The sequence below is a fragment of the Caloenas nicobarica genome, chromosome 27 (genome assembly GCF_036013445.1).
Source record: "Caloenas nicobarica isolate bCalNic1 chromosome 27, bCalNic1.hap1, whole genome shotgun sequence".
NCBI classification, from domain to species: domain Eukaryota; kingdom Metazoa; phylum Chordata; class Aves; order Columbiformes; family Columbidae; genus Caloenas; species Caloenas nicobarica.
In genome coordinates this window covers 3905639-3926596 of record NC_088271.1, presented here as the reverse complement: position 1 = coordinate 3926596, position 20958 = coordinate 3905639, and the positions used below count along the sequence as shown (strand labels likewise).

Here is a 20958-nt window from a genome sequence, read left to right as displayed (position 1 = left end):
TGGTATGATCGTTTTAATGTGCTTATTCTTAAAGTCTTCTGGTAAGAAGTAAATCTTCTCAGCCAAGCGTGCTTACCACGGATTTGGTATCTGTGCAGAATCAGTCGAACAACTGCTGCTGTGGGAAAGGGATTGAGGTGGAGGGACCGGGAAGTGCCAGAGAATTCCTGGTGGCTTCGTCCTTCCCCATCCCTTCGCATCGTCATCTGTACATATTATGGCCATCTTTTTCTTACATAAGAACTCTCGAGTTCTGATTTAAAAAAAAAAATTTTTTTAAGCGTGGTTTTGTTGGTTAGTCCACCTGAGACCAAGTGTAGCACCTGTTTGATGAGCCTGGTGATTCTTTGCGATGGAAGTAAAAGATCTTGGCTCTTATAGCATCAAAACTATGAATTCACTCAATTTGCTGCTCCAGAGACTGTTTCATTTTTCCTAGCGGAAGGCTGTGATGAATGGAACGCGCGGTGTGATCACCCGGCTTGTCAGATGAGTTTGCTGGCAGCACAGGGCAGACTTGACGAAGCATCGTGGTGCTTACGGTTCAACATCACGGGTTAGACTTGGCCTGGTTTGCACACCGTGGTTGATATTAAATTGCTCACAGAGAGCAACAAACCGTTTTTCTTATAATTCCATCTCTGGAACCTAATTCCCAAGTGTGAAAACCCAGTTACCTGCTGCACATGGTTGAAAATAATAATGAAAATATCTAATTGTGGGATCTGGATTTGTTGGTAAGGATTTTCACTTTATGAATTTCAGGAAACTGGATGTATGGATTAGAACATGAGAGGCATTTCAGTTTAATACATAGATGCCCCTCCAAGAAATTACTTTTGATAGAGGATATTTATTTGTTGGCCTAAACTGTGGAGTTCAAGGATTTCTTATGCTTCTTTCTGCTTCAGTATAAGTTGAACGCTGTGTCTTGCTACTTCTTGTGGTGTTTTCCTGATGAAGTTGTTTAACCAGAAGACGTAAGTGATGCCGTAATTGCCTGAACAGAGCCTGAAAAGTGTGTGCTGCTTATCCAAACCAGCAGCCAAAAATAAGAATTCTAAAAGCGCCTGTTGGTGCGCAGTAGCTGTTCTAAGTGGATTTTGCCATGTGATCCTCCTGCAGAACAGGGGAGAATAAAAATGGGGATTGAATTTCTGCTGGTTTGTTCTGGGGCTGCCGGGGGTCGGGAGCGGAGGGAATTCTTGCAGGGCTTCAGATATTTGAGTGTTGTCGGTGGGCGCATCTTTCCTAGAGTCACACGTTGTTGTGTGTTCGCTTTTCCATTTATCTGAGGAAAGTGGCACCAACCGGGAATGACATACTGAGTCATTTCTGATCAATAACCAAGGAAGAGTTTCTAAAAAGGGAGCAGAAGAAAACTTTCCATCTGAGCTTACCCCAAGTGAGCGTTACTGGGCTGGGTGGTGATAAGGGTGACATACGTAGTGGTTTAAATATGGGAGTTTCTAATTTATTGCTTGGTAGAAGTCTTTACCTGCTTAGCTAGGCGTCCCCCTATGAATCTTTTGATTTGCGACATGAAGGTTTTTTGCAGATTGATGGCTGGTGTCTCTTTCCTACTGAGCATATGTAGGAATCTTAATGCTAAGAATCTGATTTTTGTCTCCCTGTTTTTGCAGAAAAATAGGAGAGACCAGTGTACACGTAAAAGACAATATTACTGTCAAAACCCAACTTTCTTTTTGAAAAGAAGGGGGATTATTAACATGCTCCTTAAATACAATTCCTAATCCGGATTTACGCAGTGAGGGCAGTGGTTTTTGTGATGGCTTCTTTCTGGTGCTCACTGGAAGGATGTTTTTAACTGTAAAAAGGGGGAGGAGATCTCTTCAGTCTGAGCTGCCCAGATCTGAACAGCTCCTGGCCTGAAATAGCCGCTTTTGAAGGGGAACCAGTTGTTCAGAAACAGGGAACATGAGCCGTTTGGTTCAGAAACAGAGATAGGATCCCTTCATCGGAATTCCTGGCAGATTCCAATGAAGTGAATAGACATGCATTTATAAATCTCTATAATGGTATTTACTTCTGGAAAAAAAGAAACAGATCAATACTGGGGCTTTTTAATAATTAAAAATGTGTGTTTCTGTAATCTCCTATTGATTTCTCCATTTATTCCTCAAGAGCTTGCAGAAGTCAGTAAATTTCGGGCTTTCTCCGTGAGTGGCAGTTTGCGCTGGCTCTCCTTCAATAGTTATTACTTTTCTGCATGGCCTATCCATCATCTTGAGTGCTTTCTAATTTATTGTAGGGATAATGTTGACAGCAGCGACATGGAGGACATACACTGTGGGCTCCAAATGAAGACACCAAGATGTAGATTTCCTGACAGAAACATAATCTTCCCGTCTTTTGAAGTTAGCAATCTACCACTCGCCTCTGATTTACGGAGGGAGCTGGTGATGCTGGTGCGGACCGGACTCGAGCGCCTCTCGTCCAGAAATACTGCAGAAGCTTCTTGTATTATCCTAGAATTTACTTCTCATTTTTAAAATTCCCGCTGCCCTTGTGATCTATGCCACGCTCTACCAATTCAAGTCCTTTTTTCCCCATTGTCTCTTCTGCGTAAGATCGAAAAAGAGGATTTTCTAGAAGCATCGCGCGTTGATTGGCCTCTGATTACAGCTGTAATCTGTAGAGTTTTTAAAACTAATGCCCATGGTGTTTATTGTTGTTTTAATTTTACTGAAGTAGACAAATGGCCGTTATTTTTAAGGTGAACACATGACAATAAGACTGATAAATACAAGTGGGGAAATAAACCCAATGAAGGGCAGCAGGTTCTTGAGCAGGACCCTGCAGTGCATGGTAGGAGGGAAATCCAGTTTCTTGGCTCTGCCGTGGTGGTGGGAGCGCAGATTTGGACTTGACAGGAGCTGAACTCGTCGCAGTCTGGAGGTTTATTGATCTTTGGGAAGCTGCAGCCCGAGACCCTTTTTGTAACTGGAGCCCGTGAGTCCAAGAGTTCAGATCTTGTGACCCCGTCCATCCATTGGACTGTCTTCTTCATAGAAATACCTCAAGATTTCTGCAGTTAACAAGAAATCGTTCTGGGTTTAGCAATGGGTTGGCGGTGGCTGTTCTGCCTCCAGTTGAAAGCGATTTAACCAGTCAATTTGGTTTTTGTAGGTCTTTATGCTCAAGCTGCTACATCGACTGATCTGTGGGGTATCTCTCCCTTTTATTTTTGTTTTCCAGATCACCCAGGAAGCCGGAGAGTTCATGATTACATTTCCCTATGGTTACCACGCCGGCTTCAATCACGGCTTCAACTGCGCCGAGTCCACCAATTTTGCCACTTTGCGATGGATTGACTACGGAAAAATGGCAACACAGGTAGGTGTCCGACTCCTGAAATGCAAAGGAATAACGTGGGGGATTTACCCTTAAGAACAAAATGGAAAGTGCCGTTTTTTGACAATATACTCTTTCATTATGCCCTTGTTTTATGCCCGTTGATAATTCGTGTCATTTTGAGGGCATAGCAGTGACTTTCTCAAATGCTGGATGTTATATACACCTTGCAAAGTGGTTGCTCTGAGACTAGTAAGTCTGGCTTAGTTTTCTGATACATCTAAACTGCATTTCACAGAGAATAAGGTGGCTGACGTAACAATACATTTCATTAGGTACACATTGAAGGGGAAAGAATAAGCTGGAAATACTTTTAAGCTTTAATAAGACTTTGGCAATAACCTTCTGAAAAGATCTGAATTTCTGGGTGCACTGAACTCGGTTAAGTCTCTAGAGCCGTGCTGAATGGCTTTGTGTGGCTATTTCTCATTGGGGCAAATTTCTTGTATGTTTTGTTACTTTTGCCAGTTGAAGCCGGTGAGGGGTCTCATGGCAGCACACGTGCTGCGTTCTCTTGTTTTGAAGCGTGAAGTATAACTTGTTGGCTTCACTGATTCCAGAGGATCTGCGAATTTTAAAATTAGGGTTCAATTCCACACAAGTCTTTGGGGAAAGGGGAAATTGTTACAGTGTGGGGGTAGCAGTTTAAAATTGCCTCAGATATTCCTTTCCAGAAAGGCAGCCTTAGCTTTCACTCCAGAATAGCATGTGTAATATCTCCTTCCCTTCTTTTTCTTCTGTCAACTCAGCTTGACTCTTTAGCTTTTGTAAAGCATCCTAATTCTTTGTTCTGAGCAAAACCAATTCCGTTCAAAACAAACTGCGAGTGCATCTTCGTCTCAATCTGTGGAACAAGGTAGCGATGTCCATTTTTCCTTTACAAAGGTTTCTATTATATAGTAAAAGGTGGATGCTCACTGAATGGCTTTGGGATCCCGGAGTCCTTGGCAGAGCCCTTCTTAACCCTCCACCTTCTCGCTGTGATGCCTTTGGCCGTTTCTGAGCCAAGCAGAAACTTTCTGCACGGAATCGTGTTTGGTAGCGATCAATATTGTGTGTAAATCAGCCCGAGCGGCTGCTTGGTGACTAATGCGAGTCACTCCAGGGCTGTTTTGGGCACTGCAGGCTTCACAAACCCCCCCCATGCCGTCTCTTCCTGTTTTTCCTTTTTAAGAAGTGAACATCATTAACCCTACTGGAAAAGAAAGGTGGTTGTCACCCCACAGGAGCTTTTTTCCTGCTTTTTTCCCCCTTTTTGATATTCTCTATCCTCCATCAGCAAACACAGGCAGTTGATTATCCAGTGGCACAATAACTGGTGTCTGAGGAGCTCGTCCCATTGAAAACAAACTCAGCTCATCAGGTTCCCGAAAGGTGGAGTTTCTGTCTTTTTTATTCTTATTTTTTACTAATATTCAGCCCGTAGTTTGAAGGGCTCCACCATTAGCCAACAAATTTGGCATCCGAGCTCTCTCCTTTTCTGAAATAAACACACAGATTTTATTATTTCATTCCCAAAACTGCAGTGATGTAAAAGGATCTTCTGTTAGGCATGCTAGTGGTTGTGCCACGAAAGATCAAAATGAATATACCATGAAATTTAAAATGTGTGAACTCCCCATGCCGGTGGGGTAACACCTCTAAATTGCGATTAACGGTAACTGAAGTGGTTCTCATAACAGAAAAATCTTCATGCTGAAAAGTTAAGTATTTGTCCTCTCTGTCCCCCAGCCCTGTGCAAGCAGGGAAACCCATGTTGGTATTTGTAACTTCTTCATATTCCCGTCAAGGCTGGAGACCAGACCAGAAACGGAGGCTCCGGGGCTGGCTGGAGCACGAGTCGTACGTGGGAATTTGTTCTGGAGTTAAACGGGTGGTCGGAAAAACCCAGAACCGCGAGACGCCTCAAATTAGCGTTAAGTGTCTTGAACTCAAAAATCGCCGAGCAAATTTGGTTGGAATATTTTAAAAATGGTGTTTGTCTGCTGTGACCTTGCATGCCAGGTTTATCTGTAGCAAATGGTCATGGTATTACACCCCAGAAAATGGGGTTTATCGTGGCAATTCTGACAGACCCTTAACCGCAGCGGCTCCAGCAGGCCCCGCTTTAATATTAAAAGCAATTTTGGATTCAGCCATGTGTTCACAAACAAGTGACATTTGGGAAGTGCAGTTTTAGATTGAGCTCCATGCCTACATTGTTAAGCAGCGTAGCGTGAAATTACTGAACAAGCAGCATGGAGAGCTCGGAGCAAATCTGGGAAGAGAAAGTTGAAGTGTGGAAGGAGACGCCCAATTTATTTCCGTTGCACTCGCTGACACTTGTCTGTTTGGAGATTTCCATTTAATAGCGTCTAAACCACGCACCGCACGTGTGTTAATTAACCCTTTGATACCTTACTAGCAGGTTCCAGGAGAGGTATGAATGCTGTTACACTGTAAGGGCAGAAGGTTTGTTTAAATCTCATTTTAAGTTAAACAGGGACGTAATGAAATGTGAGCTGAGTGTGTACACTGGAGCTGAGAAGAGAGAGAATTCGCGGAGAGACGCATCCTGGAGCGTGTGATTCTTGGTTAACTGCTGCAGGTTTACTAAATTAAAAAAAAAATGGCTATATTGATTTCTGTGCTCTTGGGCACAATTAGATTATCCTTGCCCACATCAGAGCAGGTATTTTTTTCTTGTCATATACTTGTTTATAAAGTTATTGGGAACTCCGAGCTGGGCGGCACTCCTCAGGTACGTACTCGTACTGCACTGAAACCAGCTGGTGATTCTTTTCCTCAGGTTAGCAACCCTATCTTGTAAGGTTCAAAATTAGCCCGTTGTAATGTTCTCCCGGACATTATCCTGGGCATTAAACTTGGATCCTGCTCTACCGAGAGCAATATACGTCAATGGCACAGCGTAAGAGAGAGCTCCCGTGGGCAGGCGCTGGCTCACCTCGCAGAAACGCAGCCAGAGCCCTGCTAATCGCTGCCAGATGGATGGAATGTTCTGCCAACCACAGCACAACCTGCCTAGGCTGTGAGAAAATACATGATAACCAGACTGAAGTTTAAAGATCAGCTTCTTAGACGCTGGTTCTGCTCTAATTGTAGAGTTGAGCCAGTATTGGCAAAAATAAAACAAGCGGTGGCTGCAGGGTGGTGTAGGAAACTTAATAGTGGGTAAATATGTTTGCATTTGTGTAAACTTGTAACCAGGATGAAGAGGTGCCTGAAAATTCAAGTGGAAGTTGGTTTGGTGCATTAAACTAGCTGTTCTGTTTGGTTCAAAGCTTTTTGAGAACCCCGTGAGAGGTTTTGGAGTCTCTTTTAGACCTGCTTAGGAGAAGCTGATGTGAAGGAACTGGAGGCGTATAATGGTAACTAGGATGTGATGCTGGGTTTCATGTCGTTAGATGGAAGTTGTAACCGTTGCTGACAAGTAGCCTCTTACCGTAAGAATATATTGACTAAAACATCTTTATTAACGAAACAGGGCCAGTACACAGAGATAAATTTGTGTCTTTGTTTAGCATGTCCCAGGCTCACGTGGGCAATTTGGGACTTGGTGGGTTTTGGGACGTGGGTTGCCACACATGTTCAGCAGAATTCTTCGGTGTCTGTCTCTAGGTTGGGCCTGGTCTCTGTTTCAGGTTTTCAGTTATCGCCGGTGCTTGTCTCTCCAGTCTGATCTGATCTTGCTGGTAATTGCTTCTCGAGCCTCAAGGCCCCGTGCTGGATGTGACAGACAAAATTCATCTCTCATGATGCATAGAAATCCTCAGGAGTGATGGGTCTGTGTTCTTAGCAAATGTCAGTCTCCATAGATTCAGAGGAGGGGTGTAACATCCTCCTCTACTCCATGTCTTTAATTACGTGGTGGTGTGCCACTGGGAAAGAGATGTCTTGCCTGCAGCTGGACGTTGTGCCCAGAGGTGTAAGAATTATCAGCTCTTCAACTGTTACCCGTTTATCGTCAATGTAAATGTCTCCATCTGTCCTCCAGGAACCGTGTGCTGCAGCCGACTTGTCCCAGTCAAGGTGACTTTGAGGCCAAGCTCAGCTGGCTGGGTGCACCTGGGCCCTGTGCGGAGCTGGGGTGGGACAGCACGTCTGTCGGGGACACGTGTGGGGTGACACAAAGACCTGGGCCCTGTGCGGAGCTGGGGTGGGACAGCACGTCTGTCGGGGACACGTCTGGGTGGCACAGGGACCTGGTCCCTGTGCGGAGCTGGGGTGGGGCAGCACGTGTGTCGGGGACATGTCTGGGTGGCACAGAGACCTGGTCCCTGTGCGGAGCTGGGGTGGGACAGCACGTGTGTCGGGGACACGTCTGGGGGGCACAGGGACCTGGGCCCTGTGCGGAGCTGGGATGGGACAGCACGTCTGTCGGGGACACGTGTGGGGTGACACAGAGACCTGGGCCCTGTGCGGAGCTGGGGTGGGACAGCATGTCTGTCGGGGACACGTGTGGGTGGCACAGGGACCTGGGCCCTGTGCGGAGCTGGGATGGGACAGCACGTCTGTCAGGGACGTGTCTGGGTGGCACAGAGACCTTTGGCCACCGTTGGGGCTCCCCTGGATGATCCTGCTCTGCTGCCGCTGGGTCTTTCCAAAGACGCGATGGGAATTCACGTCAGCGTCCTTTGCTTTGCTGCGTGGGGAGATCAAACTCTGGCGGGAGGGATTTTGAGGTGCGTTCCTATTTGACTAACGTGAGTATCAGTCTGTCACTGTGCACAAGTGAAAAGAGACCCAGAAGAAATGAGTTTAAAGGGTTTTTTCGTAGTGTTGGAGATACTGGCACAATATTTCAGGGGTCAGTTGTAATCTGAATACTCTGCTTTGGACCTTAACACTACTGATGAAATAATACAGTTGAGTGGGGCCGGTTTTGTTTTTATATCCTGTAGTTAATGTTCACGTGCACGGGCAGAGCCTGGAAAATGAGGGAGAAATCTTCCTTCGCACTCCATAGTTGGAGTTCTTCTCTCATTTGCCTTCCGTTAACTCTTTGCCGTGTTCTTTTTTCTCTTTGGTTGTTGAAGAAGGCCTGGTGAACGAAGGGCAGTGAATGATCATTTTCATTCCTTACCATCAGGGTTGTTTTTTCTTTTGCTACACGAGCCTGCAGTTCCTTTCTGCATTACTGGTTTGATTTGGTTGGTTTCTGAAAGCTCTTGGATGCAACCTTGGACAAACAGAAGGTGGTAATAGCTGTGTGTTTGAGGAAACAGCCTTCTAAAGTAAAGTGTAAAGCAGTAAAGTGTCCTTCCTGAAGTCGAGGTGGCCTGTAAGTCTCCACGTATTCAAGGGTACGGTTTTACAAGAAATTCCAGTGTCCCTCACAGGTCAGCTTTTCTATTTCTTTTGCCAACTGGACTGGAAATAAGTGGATGGGAGGGGAACAGTTTCTGGTACATTCCTCTGTGTTAATAGCAGACACTCCTAGGTGATAATGTCTGTGTTACTATCGCTTGACATTTCCATACATTCATTTTATCTCCTGTTTACTCCAGAGATAGTGCCGGAATTCTCTATCCCAATATAAAATGGGGTCAAGTTGCCCTTCCTTCCCAAATCCTGCATTTTATGTTCTGAAGTAAGTTTCCTTCGCCTCATCCCGCGCAATATTCCCGTACGGCCCTCTGCTCCGGTGCCGGCCCGTCCTGCGCTGCTGCTCTTCATCTCCCTGGGGAGAGGGGAAGACGAGGACAACTCTTCTGTTTGGATTTTACTGATGCATAACAGCATCTTCAAGCAAAGTGCCTTTCAGATCCCAGACTCTGGTGTTTTATGTACCTTATTGCTTCTGAACCCACTCCTCACTTTTTTTTTCTTGTTGTTATAATATGGGTGCTGAGGTACCTGGCCCGTCCCCTCTGCATGTCCTGCCCTCGAGAAGGAGTATCCGAGGAACTAATTTTAAATCCAGAATGTAATTGTAAACCGTCCAGGACTTGATTCCCCCAGCGAACGGGCCATTTCTGCCTCGGGGCAGCGACGGCTTCGGGCAGCTCGTCGGCCCTTCTGCTCGGGGTTAAAGCACTGAAATGGGAAGGATCTGGGCTTTTTTAAACAAACAGCCTAGGCCTATTTATGCAACTCAGCCTAGTTTACTTTAGCTTAATTACTGCAAGGTGTAAATCATGCTGTTCTTGACTTTTTGAATGCTCCTTCGTCGTGACTTGGCCAGCTCAGGGTGACTGTCCGGGAGCCCGCGATGGAAACTGCGGCATCTCCGGGATGAAAAGCTGCCCTGAACCCGCCGAGTCCTGATCTGGCTGCGTTGACAGAGTCTCCCATTCTCTCTCTGCCTCGCTAACCCCGAGATTTATAGCGCGGAGGCTGCGCCGTGCTTTGTGCCTGCAGTAAATAGCGATGTGAAGAATGTGCTCCCTGCGGCTTATTCGTTCAGCTTCTCTGTCACACAGGAGTCCCTGATAAAGTCTCCCAGCCCCAATTGTTCATGTGTCAGAGCGGAGGCTTAAGGGTCATCTGGCTTTGGGGATGCTGGTGTGGCAGGGCCATCAAAAATCCCTTTTAGAGCCGCCTTGACGCTGTGCTTTGCTGTGCAGGGTGTCGCTCCACTGGAACTGCTGCAGGGGCGACACGCGGGGGCACAGACATGAAGAAAGAAGAGCGATCTTACCTTCCACCTAAGAACAAATAACGAAATAGCGCATTCTGCTCATGAATTGCAGAAATGGTGACATTAGAACTCGAAGTGTGATGTAGCTGTGAACTGGCGTTACTTTTCTCATCAGGTACCTTTCCTTTTTGATGTCCACCAAAACTCCTTCAGTGCACCGACAAGCAGTGGTTTTTATCCTTCTGTCTCTTTGCTTTGTGCACAAAGAACACTATAAAAATAAACCCCGCTATTTGTTATAGTGCAGTGAGACCGGGTTGCTTATGAACGGCCTCTTTTACTTTTTTTTTTTTACACTCCATTTGCTTCATTGTTTGTCTTTCCTGATAGCTGTGCTTCTCATTTCCCTCCAGCTCGGTTCCCCAGTGACCGTTAGCGGTTTCAGGGGTTTTGTGGGGTGGCGTTTCCTAATCTCAGTCGTCAGCATTCAGATCTTGCTGCTTCTCTGTACTCACCTAACTCTCTTAACTGCTTCGAAAACACGTGCAGGCAGGTCCAGGTTACTGCAGGACGGAGACAGAAGCGCTTCATTTGACGTGCGGTTTTCAGAGGAGTCTTGATTGCTGTTTCCTTTAGGATTGATATATAACATCTTTCCTCCCTTATTTATACATCAGCCCTCCCTTGGTTCTAAGTTGTAGCATTTGGAGTTGCAAAAATATGTATTTTCAGCTTCATATCCTTTTGAAAAATGTTACTGGAGAATACTCGTTATTACCAAGGGAAAGAATTTGATAACGTGCTAGAAGCAAATCTTGGGTTGTCACTTCAGACACCGACACTTCATATTGCACCAACATAATCATTCTTGTTCCTACAAACCGCCGAGAGATCTTTGTTGTCGTACGTGGGACGCAAAATGGTGGCTTTTCTACTTTTTCTACTCCGTGTTGGTTTACAGGTGTGTAATACAGCACAGCATCCTGCTTTCTCTTTAAAAGAAAACGACTGAAAAGGAGATGATCAAACAGGAGATAAAAGGGTGACTTCAGTCACTTAGCAGGAGCTGTCTGGTGCGTCTGGATCTGCCGAGCCTCGCGGTTGGTGCCCAGCGCGGTGCTGCCCTGCGAAGGTCCGGCCTCCCACACACCAACGTGCTCGGCGATAAACTCCTGTCGCCCGCTGCAAGTCTTGGGGTGCAGAAGAAATACCTCGAGATAAGCTTGGGGTGATGCTCACTCTAGACTGCATCATAACCACCGGATAAAAGTCTTATTTTTGTTTATCCCTTGTACTGGAATGAGCCTGTCAAAATAGAAAGGGACTGGTACTTCACTGAATCCCCGTCTTGTCGCGCTGCTGAATTTCCTTCTGTTCTTTGAGCAGAGACACATCACTCCAGGCCCCGCTGAGATGATGATCCCCCTGCTGTGGTTGTGTCTGCTGTTCGGGGATGAGGATCGCAGGTAGTTGAGGCAGATTCAGGGCCGGTCGGCATCCTTACAGGTGGAGTCTATGGAATAGTAAAAGAGAAAAAAAAAAAAAGAATTCTGGCAGAGGTTGCGAAACAGCTTTGCCAAAAAAAAAAGAGACCAGGTAACATATCAGCAGAAGCCTGATGCCAGTTGGGATGGGGTATTATTTTATGTGCCTAAAATAAAGCATGCCACGTAGCGTTTTATATGATGTTGATATTTAGATTTTATATCTTAAGCCGGAACCTTCTCGCTACGCGTGGAGCGGAGCAGGGTAAATCTGACTCCCCACCTCGCACCGCTTGCCGCTCGCCCAACTCTTCAACCCACAGAAATCCACGCGAAACATTTTGGAAGCCAGTGAAGGAACGAAGGAGAGCGCGAGCCCTGCGGCCGGGACCAGGGGGAGCCCTTGCAAATCTTGGCCTAATTGTTTTGTTTATGAAACTCCGTAGAGGATTTCCAGTGGGTTTCCTAATGAACTGGTTTGTTGTCGAGACTCAGGGCAATGCTGGTAATTACCGTAGAAACAGGGGGTCAAGGCTCATCTTCTTTCCCACAAGCTTTCAAGTACCAACCATTAACCACACAAACATTTTAGGGTTTTTCTCCTTGAAGTTTAACTCCTCAGTTACTTGCAGAATAGCTGCCACTCATCTTCCAGGCACAGACTTGCAATTTTTGTGCCTTTGTTGCTTTGGAAAGCTTGGCTGTCGCTGAGAGCATCGCTGTGCAGGGGATGGAAAGTTAAACTGGAGCCCAAACTGGTTTATTCTGTCACGTTGGGTGAGTATTAACTAGATCTCAAGTAACACAGTTGTAATCCAATAACAGATTGGGAGGCTGTTTAAGAGTATTGTACTTGGAGGGCTTTGCGTTTCTCCCAAAATCTGAAACTTTATGCTTTGTCCTGGAAATCAATGGAGAGAAGTTGAGGAGTGTTGTCTGCATTAGAAATACATGTTCTGTAATGCACGGCAAGGGTTTCTCAGCTGCCTTTGGAATGTAACCTTCGTTCTTTCCCAGTGACTTGATTTTTAGGCTTCGTTGTTATGAAAAAGCAGATACAAAAGCTTTAAGCAAAGGTTTTGGTCTGGCGTTTAATGGTGCCGTAATAGCTGCAAGAACTTCAACTTTGAGCGTGTTGGGTTTTCTTATCTTTAAAATTCCATTGAGGCGAAGTGGGCGACTGGCTGAGTGTTAAACTGTGCGGAGGGCCCTGATTGCATCCACACGTGAGGGGGTTTTCCGTGAGAACCAGAGGTGCCAGTTCAAATAGATCATTTTGCGACTATTTCTACAGAAGGAGAAGAGTTATTTTACATTAACTCTACGGAACAGCTGGGGTTCAGTTTAGTGCTAATAGCTGGGAAGCGAGGCAAATATCCTTACAAAAACAACGCTGAAGCTTGAGGTTGAATGAGGTTGCGTTTTCCCATGTATCATTTGATTTTATTACTTCAAGGAGACAGTCTCTTTATTTGACTGTTATTTTATAGAGACTTATTAGTGTTTTTATTTAAAAAAAAATATTGCAAATAAGATAACGGTTACACATTCAGTAGCCACAAATTTCCTGCTATCGGTCTTTGAGTTCTGATTGATGAGACAGGGTTCCTGTGTGGTCAGATATTTTACCACAGTCTCCAACTTTGAGTAGGAGATAGTAAAATAAGAAGTAGAGGAAGAAGGTTGGTTTTCTGTGGTAGAAAAATCCTTCAGCCTGTGCATTTCCTTATCGTATTTTCGCATGCGCTTAGATTGAAGGTCGCCTTTGCCTGTTCTTATCCTGCGTGCTTAACAAAGTCATTGGCTTAGGAAGAGCCTTCAGAAGATGGACCAAATTAAGTTCCTGCAGATGTGGTGAAGATGGAAGCTCTTTTTGCTGTTTTGGGTCTCGCATCCCCTGGAACCGAAGGCAAAGAACTAACCCTAAAACTCTTCTGATGTTTTGTTTTTCTTTTTAATCCCCGACCCACGTTTTCAGGACTTGCGGTCGATTTGGAGATCCCGGTTATGAGGTTTTTGTGCCTCTCCTTAGTGGTGGTGTTTAGGTGTAGTAAAACTGGAGTATGAAAGTGGTAGAACGGAATACGGAAGGAAATGTTTTGCAGAAATTGGGATAGGAAGAGACAGAGAGTGTAGGTGTAGAACGTCCTAGGAAATACGTGTGTTTATGACCCCCATTAAACACTTTGAGAGAAATATGACTGTGTGTACGGAAGGGGAGGCAATACATGGAAATGGGTATCGGTGACAGGGAAACATCAGCTGATTTTGTGTGGCTCTGATGGAGCAGAGCGGGTCACGAATGGCAAAGGAACTTCCCTGCAGTTGTTTTGGAAGCATCCGCCGTGTTGAGCAGATCTCGCTGTTGTGTCTGAGGGAAGGGTGTGGAAAATACCCCGGCCGCTATGGGAACGTGAATGTGACACAGCGGCAGCAGCTGAGGAAATATAACCGTACGGTCTGGAAGGAGCCCCAAAGGAAAGAGGCTTTGTAAATTATTCATGCTCGCTAGTGTGAGAGCAATAAAATGAAATTAAAATTGAAATGTAAACATACATCATGTTGGATTTGTGTGAAGAAAGGAACTTGGCTCCGCAGGGTTGTGATGCGCTGGAGATCGCAGCCCAGCGTCCTTTCTCTGAACAGCATCCAGGTAGCTCGGCATGTGCGTTCTCGATAATCTGTGTATGCTTTACATTTTGTGAGACTCTGAAGCTCTGGCGGCGGTTGGAGAGTGTACTGGAGACCTTTCGACCCGTCCGACTCGGGATTTGCTCCGCTCAATTTGCAGGAATTGACATTAGTGCGCTGCAGCGTGTTGGTTCCAGGTTAGGATCACAAAGTGGACTGTTCCCCTTTTAAGCCGTTTTTCATCCTTTGTGAAGGCGGAGAAAGGTCAATCTCCGTAGCTCATTGGTGATGTGTGCAGTGGGGTGCTCTTCCGTATTCCTCTTTGTAGCCGTGCACAGGTGCTTTTAAAATTTCTTTAGGAAAAGTTATTGAAAAATCTGCTCAATACAAATCCCTTAAGCCAGTATTGATGGAGGTCCCGGTGAGAAGCTTCTGCCTGGCTGGGGATTCGAAGCGTGGGTACCGTCTGTGTTCCTGCCGCTCTTCGGCCAAATTACGTTTCCAGCCTTTCTGTCCCGTGCAATTTTTCATTAAATGAATTGAGTTTTCCTGAAAGTGCTTGTCTGTCAATACTCCCACCCGCCAGGGCTTTGCAAATGGAAACCAGGAGTTGGGAGGGAAGGGGGATAGCGGAGAACTGCACAGAAGAGTCTCTTCTCTCTCTCCTGACTATGGCTGTGTTAATAATGGTAGCGGAAAATGAAAGAAGGAAGGGGACAAGTAAGTTTAATTTCATGTGTTTCTGCTGAGAAAGGAGAGAAGAGTTTTGAAAAACTGTGAAAAATAAGCCCTGCAAAGTGGCTCTAGTTACCTCAGCCTCAAGCTGAAGTTGAAAAGCAATTTAGTGCAAGAGCACACTAAGCCAAGCTTTGCACGGTAGAGCAGAACTAAAACCAGGCTCAGCTTTGCCCACAGCGCAGCTGGAGCTCAGCCCCGCGGGGCGAGCGGCTCTGCGGTGTCGCTGGGTCCTTTTCAGTCCCGTACGCTCTCGGAGGTAAAAGTTGATAAAGAGAACACGCTGATTCGGGCTGCATCTGTGTCCTGGGCGAGAATCCCCGGTCTAGACTCAGTCTGTTAATTCTGTGCTTTATCAGAGCAAACATATCCAAGTAAAAACACCTGTAAGTAGCCCTTGTGTAGGAGTGTGCAATCGCAAGGGTGCAGTTCCAGAGGTTAATTTTAATGAGCGTGTGCTAGTTGAAATGAATAATAAGCATTTTCTTTGGCTTAGGCAGGTGTGGTTTAGATGCGGGATGTAGTTATTGTTGTAGCCTTTTTTATTTCTCTAGTTTTGTGAAGGATTTATACGCATGTCATGATGTATAATTATGAAGCTTAACTGCCTCGTTCTCTAGGTTAGTCTTTTGTTCCTTTAAGGGTTTTTCAGTTATGAAGTGATATTCATAATCTTTTTTCAGCCTGAGAAACTCAGCAAGAGGCCGGCTAATGGAGGGAGCGTGGGCTTGAGATCAGGCGCAGACCTGGTTACGTCGGCCAAAGTTATTACTGTCTAATGACCATAAGATGGTGGACAAGCAGTATATTGGGTGTCAGTTACCGGAAAGTTTTAGCTCAGTTGGTGGGCTCAGAGGGAGAAGAAAATCCTTGGGAACAGGGTCTGCAGGTGCCCTCAGAGAGGGGCTGTCTCATGTTTTGCCAAGGGCAGGAGAATCGCAGCATCCCAGAATGTCAGGGGTTGGAAGGGACCTCGAAAGCTCATCCAGTCCAATCCCCCCGCCGGAGCAGGAACACCCAGATGAGGTTACACAGGAAGGTGTCCAGGCGGGTTGGAATGTCTGCAGAGAAGGAGACTCCACAACCTCCCTGGGCAGCCTGGGCCAGGCTCTGGCACCCTCACCGGGAAGAAGTTTCTTCTCATATTTAAGTGGCACCTCCTGTGTTCCAGTTTGCACCCATTGCCCCTTGTCCTATCACTGGCTGTCACCCAGAAGAGCCTGGCTCCATCCTCCTGACACTCACCCTTTATATATTTATAAACATGAATGAGTCACCCCTCAGTCTCCTCTTCTCCAGCTCCAGAGCCCCAGCTCCTCAGCCTTTCCTCACACGGGAGATGCTCCACTCCCTCCAGCATCTTCGTGGCTGCGCTGGACTCTCTCCAGCAGTTCCCTGTCCTGCTGGACCTGAGGGGCCCAGCACTGGACACAATATTCCAGATGAGGTCTCCCCAGGGCAGAGCAGAGGGGCAGGAGAACCTCTCTGACCTACTGACCACCCCCTTCCAATCCCCCCCAGGTCCCATTGCCCTTCCTGGCCACAAGGGCCCAGTGCTGGCTCATGGTCACCCTGCTGTGCCCAGGACCCCCAGAATCAGTGCTTTCCATTAACCTGAAATACCCACGTGTCGGTGTCTGGATTTCTCTTGCAGTGTACGTGCCGCAAAGACACGGTGAAGATTTCCATGGACGTCTTTGTGCGGGTTCTGCAACCGGAACGTTACGATTTATGGAAACAAGGCAAAGACATTGCTGTCCTGGACCACATGAAACCCACAGCTCTGAGCAGCCCAGAACTGGATGCCTGGAATGAGACCAAGGCAGAGTTGAAGGCGAAATTGCTTCGCAGGTAAAGAGAAAAACAACAACAGAAGAAGAATTGCGTCTGAGCGCCATGCTTGATTTTAATTTCTAAATTTTGGGATAGTTCAAACCTGTCTTTTTTTCTTCCTTTTTTTTTACACTTCCTCTTGTAATTGTTCTTGGGTTATGTGCTCCTTCATTGTTCTGTTTCCTTTACATATTCTAGAAGCACATGTTTTCTGAAAGTAGGACGCTGTGTGCCCCCTCACATCTCATCTCTTATCCTGGAAAACAAAAAAATCTATAGTAAACATTTATAGCTTCTCTTATCAGACAGCAGGAGGGGAAAAAAAATCCCATCAATTGCAAAAGGGATTTAATGCATGCCTTTCTGTGCTTCCTTTGATCTCTGTATTAATTTTCTGCAAGTTTGTGGTTTTTGTGTATTAACAGCATGCTTGAGTTGCAAATTTGGCATGCTAACCTTTTGCTGTTGGAATCTTGCTTTATAGGATAGGAGACGAGGAAGAGGACACCAAACACCGGTACGTGACTTCCCTCATCAACTTCAACGGCTTCATTCTTTTTCCTGTCGAGTTTCGTAAAATATTAACTCTGAAAGTGTTTTCCAGTTAGTTTTTTTTCATGTCTGCTTCTTTGAAAGGGCACAGAAAATCCTTGCGATCGAGGTTTCCCGGCTTCATCTTGGTTTCATGCAGCTTTCTGAGATCTCCTCTGGCGCCGTTAGGGCAGCTCAGCCATCTCGTGCCTGTTCTGGTTTTCCGTTCTTGAGTTGGCAGTTAATCTGCTGAACTAGTAGTGATGGATACTGGTTAACCGGTGGTGGATAAAGCTGCCTGGTCACTGAAGCAGATGGTTAATAAAAAGCTGCTGCTGTCCCAGAAAGTGGATTTGAACAAGAGTATTGTAGACATGGGCTGCCCATGGGAGAACTTTTCTTCCTCATCAAGCTTGGCTGAGGAATGAGACCCTATATTATAGGAAATTGAATTACCACAGGGCTTTAATGTACTCAGATGCAAAGCGTGTGCCCTTCCCTATAGACTCATGGAATAGTTTGTGCCGCTTCATCCAGATGTTGTATTCTGCTTGTAATTTCACTTGGTTGAAATCCAGGAAAAAGGCTTTAAATAGACTTTAGGTTTCTGAGGCCATCTTTGTGAGGGACTTCGAAGGAACAGCTTAAACACTGTTAACATGATAATTCGGTGATAGTTGATTTATTTGTGTGTTCTATCGAAGAAAAAGATAAGAGTCTCTCCCTCTATCACTGGTCTTCATTGTCCTCCAGGAGGTTTCAGTCACCTGCTGTTGCTTTGGGTGGGTGGTCCCTCGCTCTTGCCTTTTCTACATTTTCCATTATTTTATAAGTGCTGAAATGGGAAAGTGTGTTCCCCACTAAATCTATGCTTCAAAACACATAATAAATAGGGTATTTTGGCAGATAACTGACCTCTGCGATGTCGCTCTACTCCAGAGGTTTTATTCCTAACATGTTTTCAGCTATTCCTTCCGTGCGGAGCTCCAGGAACAGCAGCGCAGTCGGAGTCAGAAGCTGTGATTTACAAACCCCAGTGAGTCCCTGGGTCTTTTCCTTCTACATCTGGAAATTGGGGATCTCTTTACTGCCTATGACTGTTAAGGGTTACTCAGATATACATAATGTTTGCACAGTGTAAGATACTATATGAACACGAAGGATTATTTTCCCTCTCTGAGCCTATTGCTTAGCAGAGAAGCTTCTCTCTTAACCTGAGCTATTGCAGAAGATCCAGGTATTTTTTTTTTTTCTTATCTATTCATTGTTTCCTAGATTATTTCAGTATTATCCTGAAGCAGTTTTGAAGCTCTTGAATAACTGCTTAGCAAGTCTCTCTCCTCTGCTTATGTCTTGGAAAGACATAATTTTACTTGGAGATGGACTTTTCTCAGCAGGATGGACTTTGCTGGGAGAATGGGATTCACCTCTGCCCGAACCTTTTCACAGTTGTATCTACTTAATTTAAGTCACTTTGTGGTCTGTTCTTCAAAGAGTACAAATGCTGCTTTTTTGCCAGCTCTCTTGGGAAATGGAGCTTTTAAACTCTGCAGAGAGAGATGTTATTTCTTCTCTAAGGTCATACTTAGTTACCTTGAAAAACTCAGCTTTGTTTACTTGGTGGCTTCAGCAAGAGGCTGTTTTAGCCTGGTCCACAAAAAGCCCATTTCTGATCTGTGAATTCCGTCAGATACAAACCGTCTTCTCTCTGGAAACGTACAGCCTTCAGCTTTAGTTCTGGAAGCGCAGTTTCTTTAAATGATGTGCTTTCTGCCTCTCTTCGTTTTTCTGCAACTTCAGAGTGAGAAAAGCACTGCAAAAAAAAAAAAATCTTTTTTAGCTACTGTGAGGATAAAGCTTTGTGATTTAATTTTTGCCTGGTGTTTCTGCCCCACAAGAATAAAACACACACTTTACTAAAACTGGCTTGTAATGATTCTACTCCGATGCTTTTTTTCCACAAACTGTGGAAAGTTCCAGCTGCAGTGGGAAGGTCCGGCAGGTTTTATCTCCTCCTCCCACGTCACTTTTACCCCCAGAGAAGGTGACGTGTACTCAGAATATGGGCGAAAAGTTGATCTTTCTGGGCTCAGCCTTGTGTTCCTGCTAATGAGCGTCTCGCAGGTGTGAAGTTACCACCTATACGTGGAGGGCTACCATATGGTTAGCGTCTAGCAATTAAAAATTCCTGTGCATATGGATCAACTTTCTACTCGTCATTCATCTCAGGTTGAAATTTTTCCTCCTCCTTTGTTGGTTACCTGATGAAGGGCTCTTAATTTCACTCTGCTCCAAATCTAATCAGCAGCTGAGTTTCTGGGCTCTGAGGACGGGAAGGTGAATTTCAGCTTTTCTCGAGTTTCGGGTGATGAATGCGGCACGATTGCGTTTTACGGTTTGTTCCGGGCTGGTGGGTGTGAGGGCCTGGAACGGGGAGGCCATATGGAAGAGGCTGCTTTCAAAAATATCTCTATGTGCTAAAAATGGTGTAAAACTTGCAGGTCTCTGAATCAGGCCCTTTTGAGAGCTTGTTAGACTTAAACCCAACAATGACCCAGTGACCCAAAACCATTGCGCTGATCAATAAAAACCGGGGTAGAGAAAGAAGCAGCGGGGGTTGGTTTGCCTGTGGGAGATGGTGACTGGATTTCCTTTGCTTATTTCCTTCTCTTTTTATTTTTTTCTTCACCTATTAAACTGTCTTTGTGTTGATTTTCTGGCTCCTGTTCTCCTGGTTTGCCCTCCCAGTCCCATTGGGAGTGAGTGAGTGGCCGTGTGGGTGCTTGGCCCCTAATATGGTTCCTAACCACAATACATTGTCCTGACTTCGGAATTTGCATTTGTCTTTACATTGTGGCTCCTGTAATCTCTTGTTGACTCTTTAGAAGGAACAGCATTGATATTGGCTTGTTAGTATTAATCTGATCATATTAATATGCACTTTTTTTAGTGAGACTTCTTCACAGGCCTTGGACCCTGTGAATTATACCACTGAGAAATCATAGACTGCCTATTGATTATGCTATAAGCATTAATTATACTGTGTTTTTAGAAACCGGCAGCGCTGGGTAATGGTTCAGAGCTGGAACATGATGCTTTGCAGACTTCCAGCAGTTTGCCAAAGGGAAGCACGTACACAATGAAAAGAAACGATGGAACGGAGGCAGAGGATGAAAGGAAGATTTATAGCAAGTTTTCATCTCTATTTTGAAATGCAAGCAAAATAGATTTAAAATACAATTACAATCATCTTAACTGCAACTCTTGAGCTTACATTAGTGATGGTGGGAAAAAGCTTTTCAAGAAATCCAGACAATTAATGGCTGCTGTGAACAGATCTGCAATGTTGTGTTATGCAGGGTTCATCTGTTGCCTTTCAGATATCTGCTCTGCCCTGTAGCTATTGTTACCTACCTTGTGTTTTCTCTCCAAAAAGATCCTTTGTTTTGTATTGGACTTTTTAAGTCGGCGATCGTTTCATACATTGAAGGCTGTTCTTTCATGTCAAATCACACTTCTGTACTTCTAGGTCTCACCGAAAAAGGAGTCAACCCAGAAGACATAAAACGGAGGATCAGAAGTCTCTTGGGGATGTCATGGCGATTGAAACTGCCTTGGAAGATGTGAAAGTAAAAGAGGAGCTGAAAAGGGGGCCGGAGCTGGAGGAAGAGGAGAGAAGCAAAGGGACCGAGGGAGAAGGTGAGGAACCCATCACTTCAGTGGAGAACTGGCCAAGCTATCTCTCTAAAACACATAGGGAAATAACTCGGCTGCTCTTGTTTATTTCTG

At 45.4% G+C, this 20958-nt stretch overlaps 1 protein-coding gene across 6 annotated transcripts in view; it reads left to right on the top strand.

Moving 5' to 3' along the window:
- KDM4B (lysine demethylase 4B) overlaps positions 1-20958 on the top strand; it is a 79461-nt gene that overhangs the window by 34122 nt on the left and 24381 nt on the right. For 4 of the 6 annotated variants that reach the window (XM_065652356.1, XM_065652355.1, XM_065652354.1 and 1 more), the window contains exons 8-11: positions 3220-3357; positions 16460-16656; positions 17123-17155; positions 20699-20868. In XM_065652356.1, coding sequence (XP_065508428.1) covers positions 3220-3357; positions 16460-16656; positions 17123-17155; positions 20699-20868 — 538 coding nt within the window. Of the gene's footprint in view, positions 1-3219; positions 3358-16459; positions 16657-17122; positions 17156-18134; positions 18207-20698; positions 20869-20958 lie in introns of those variants that run through there. The other 2 variants (XM_065652358.1, XM_065652359.1) reach the window with 2 other exon arrangements.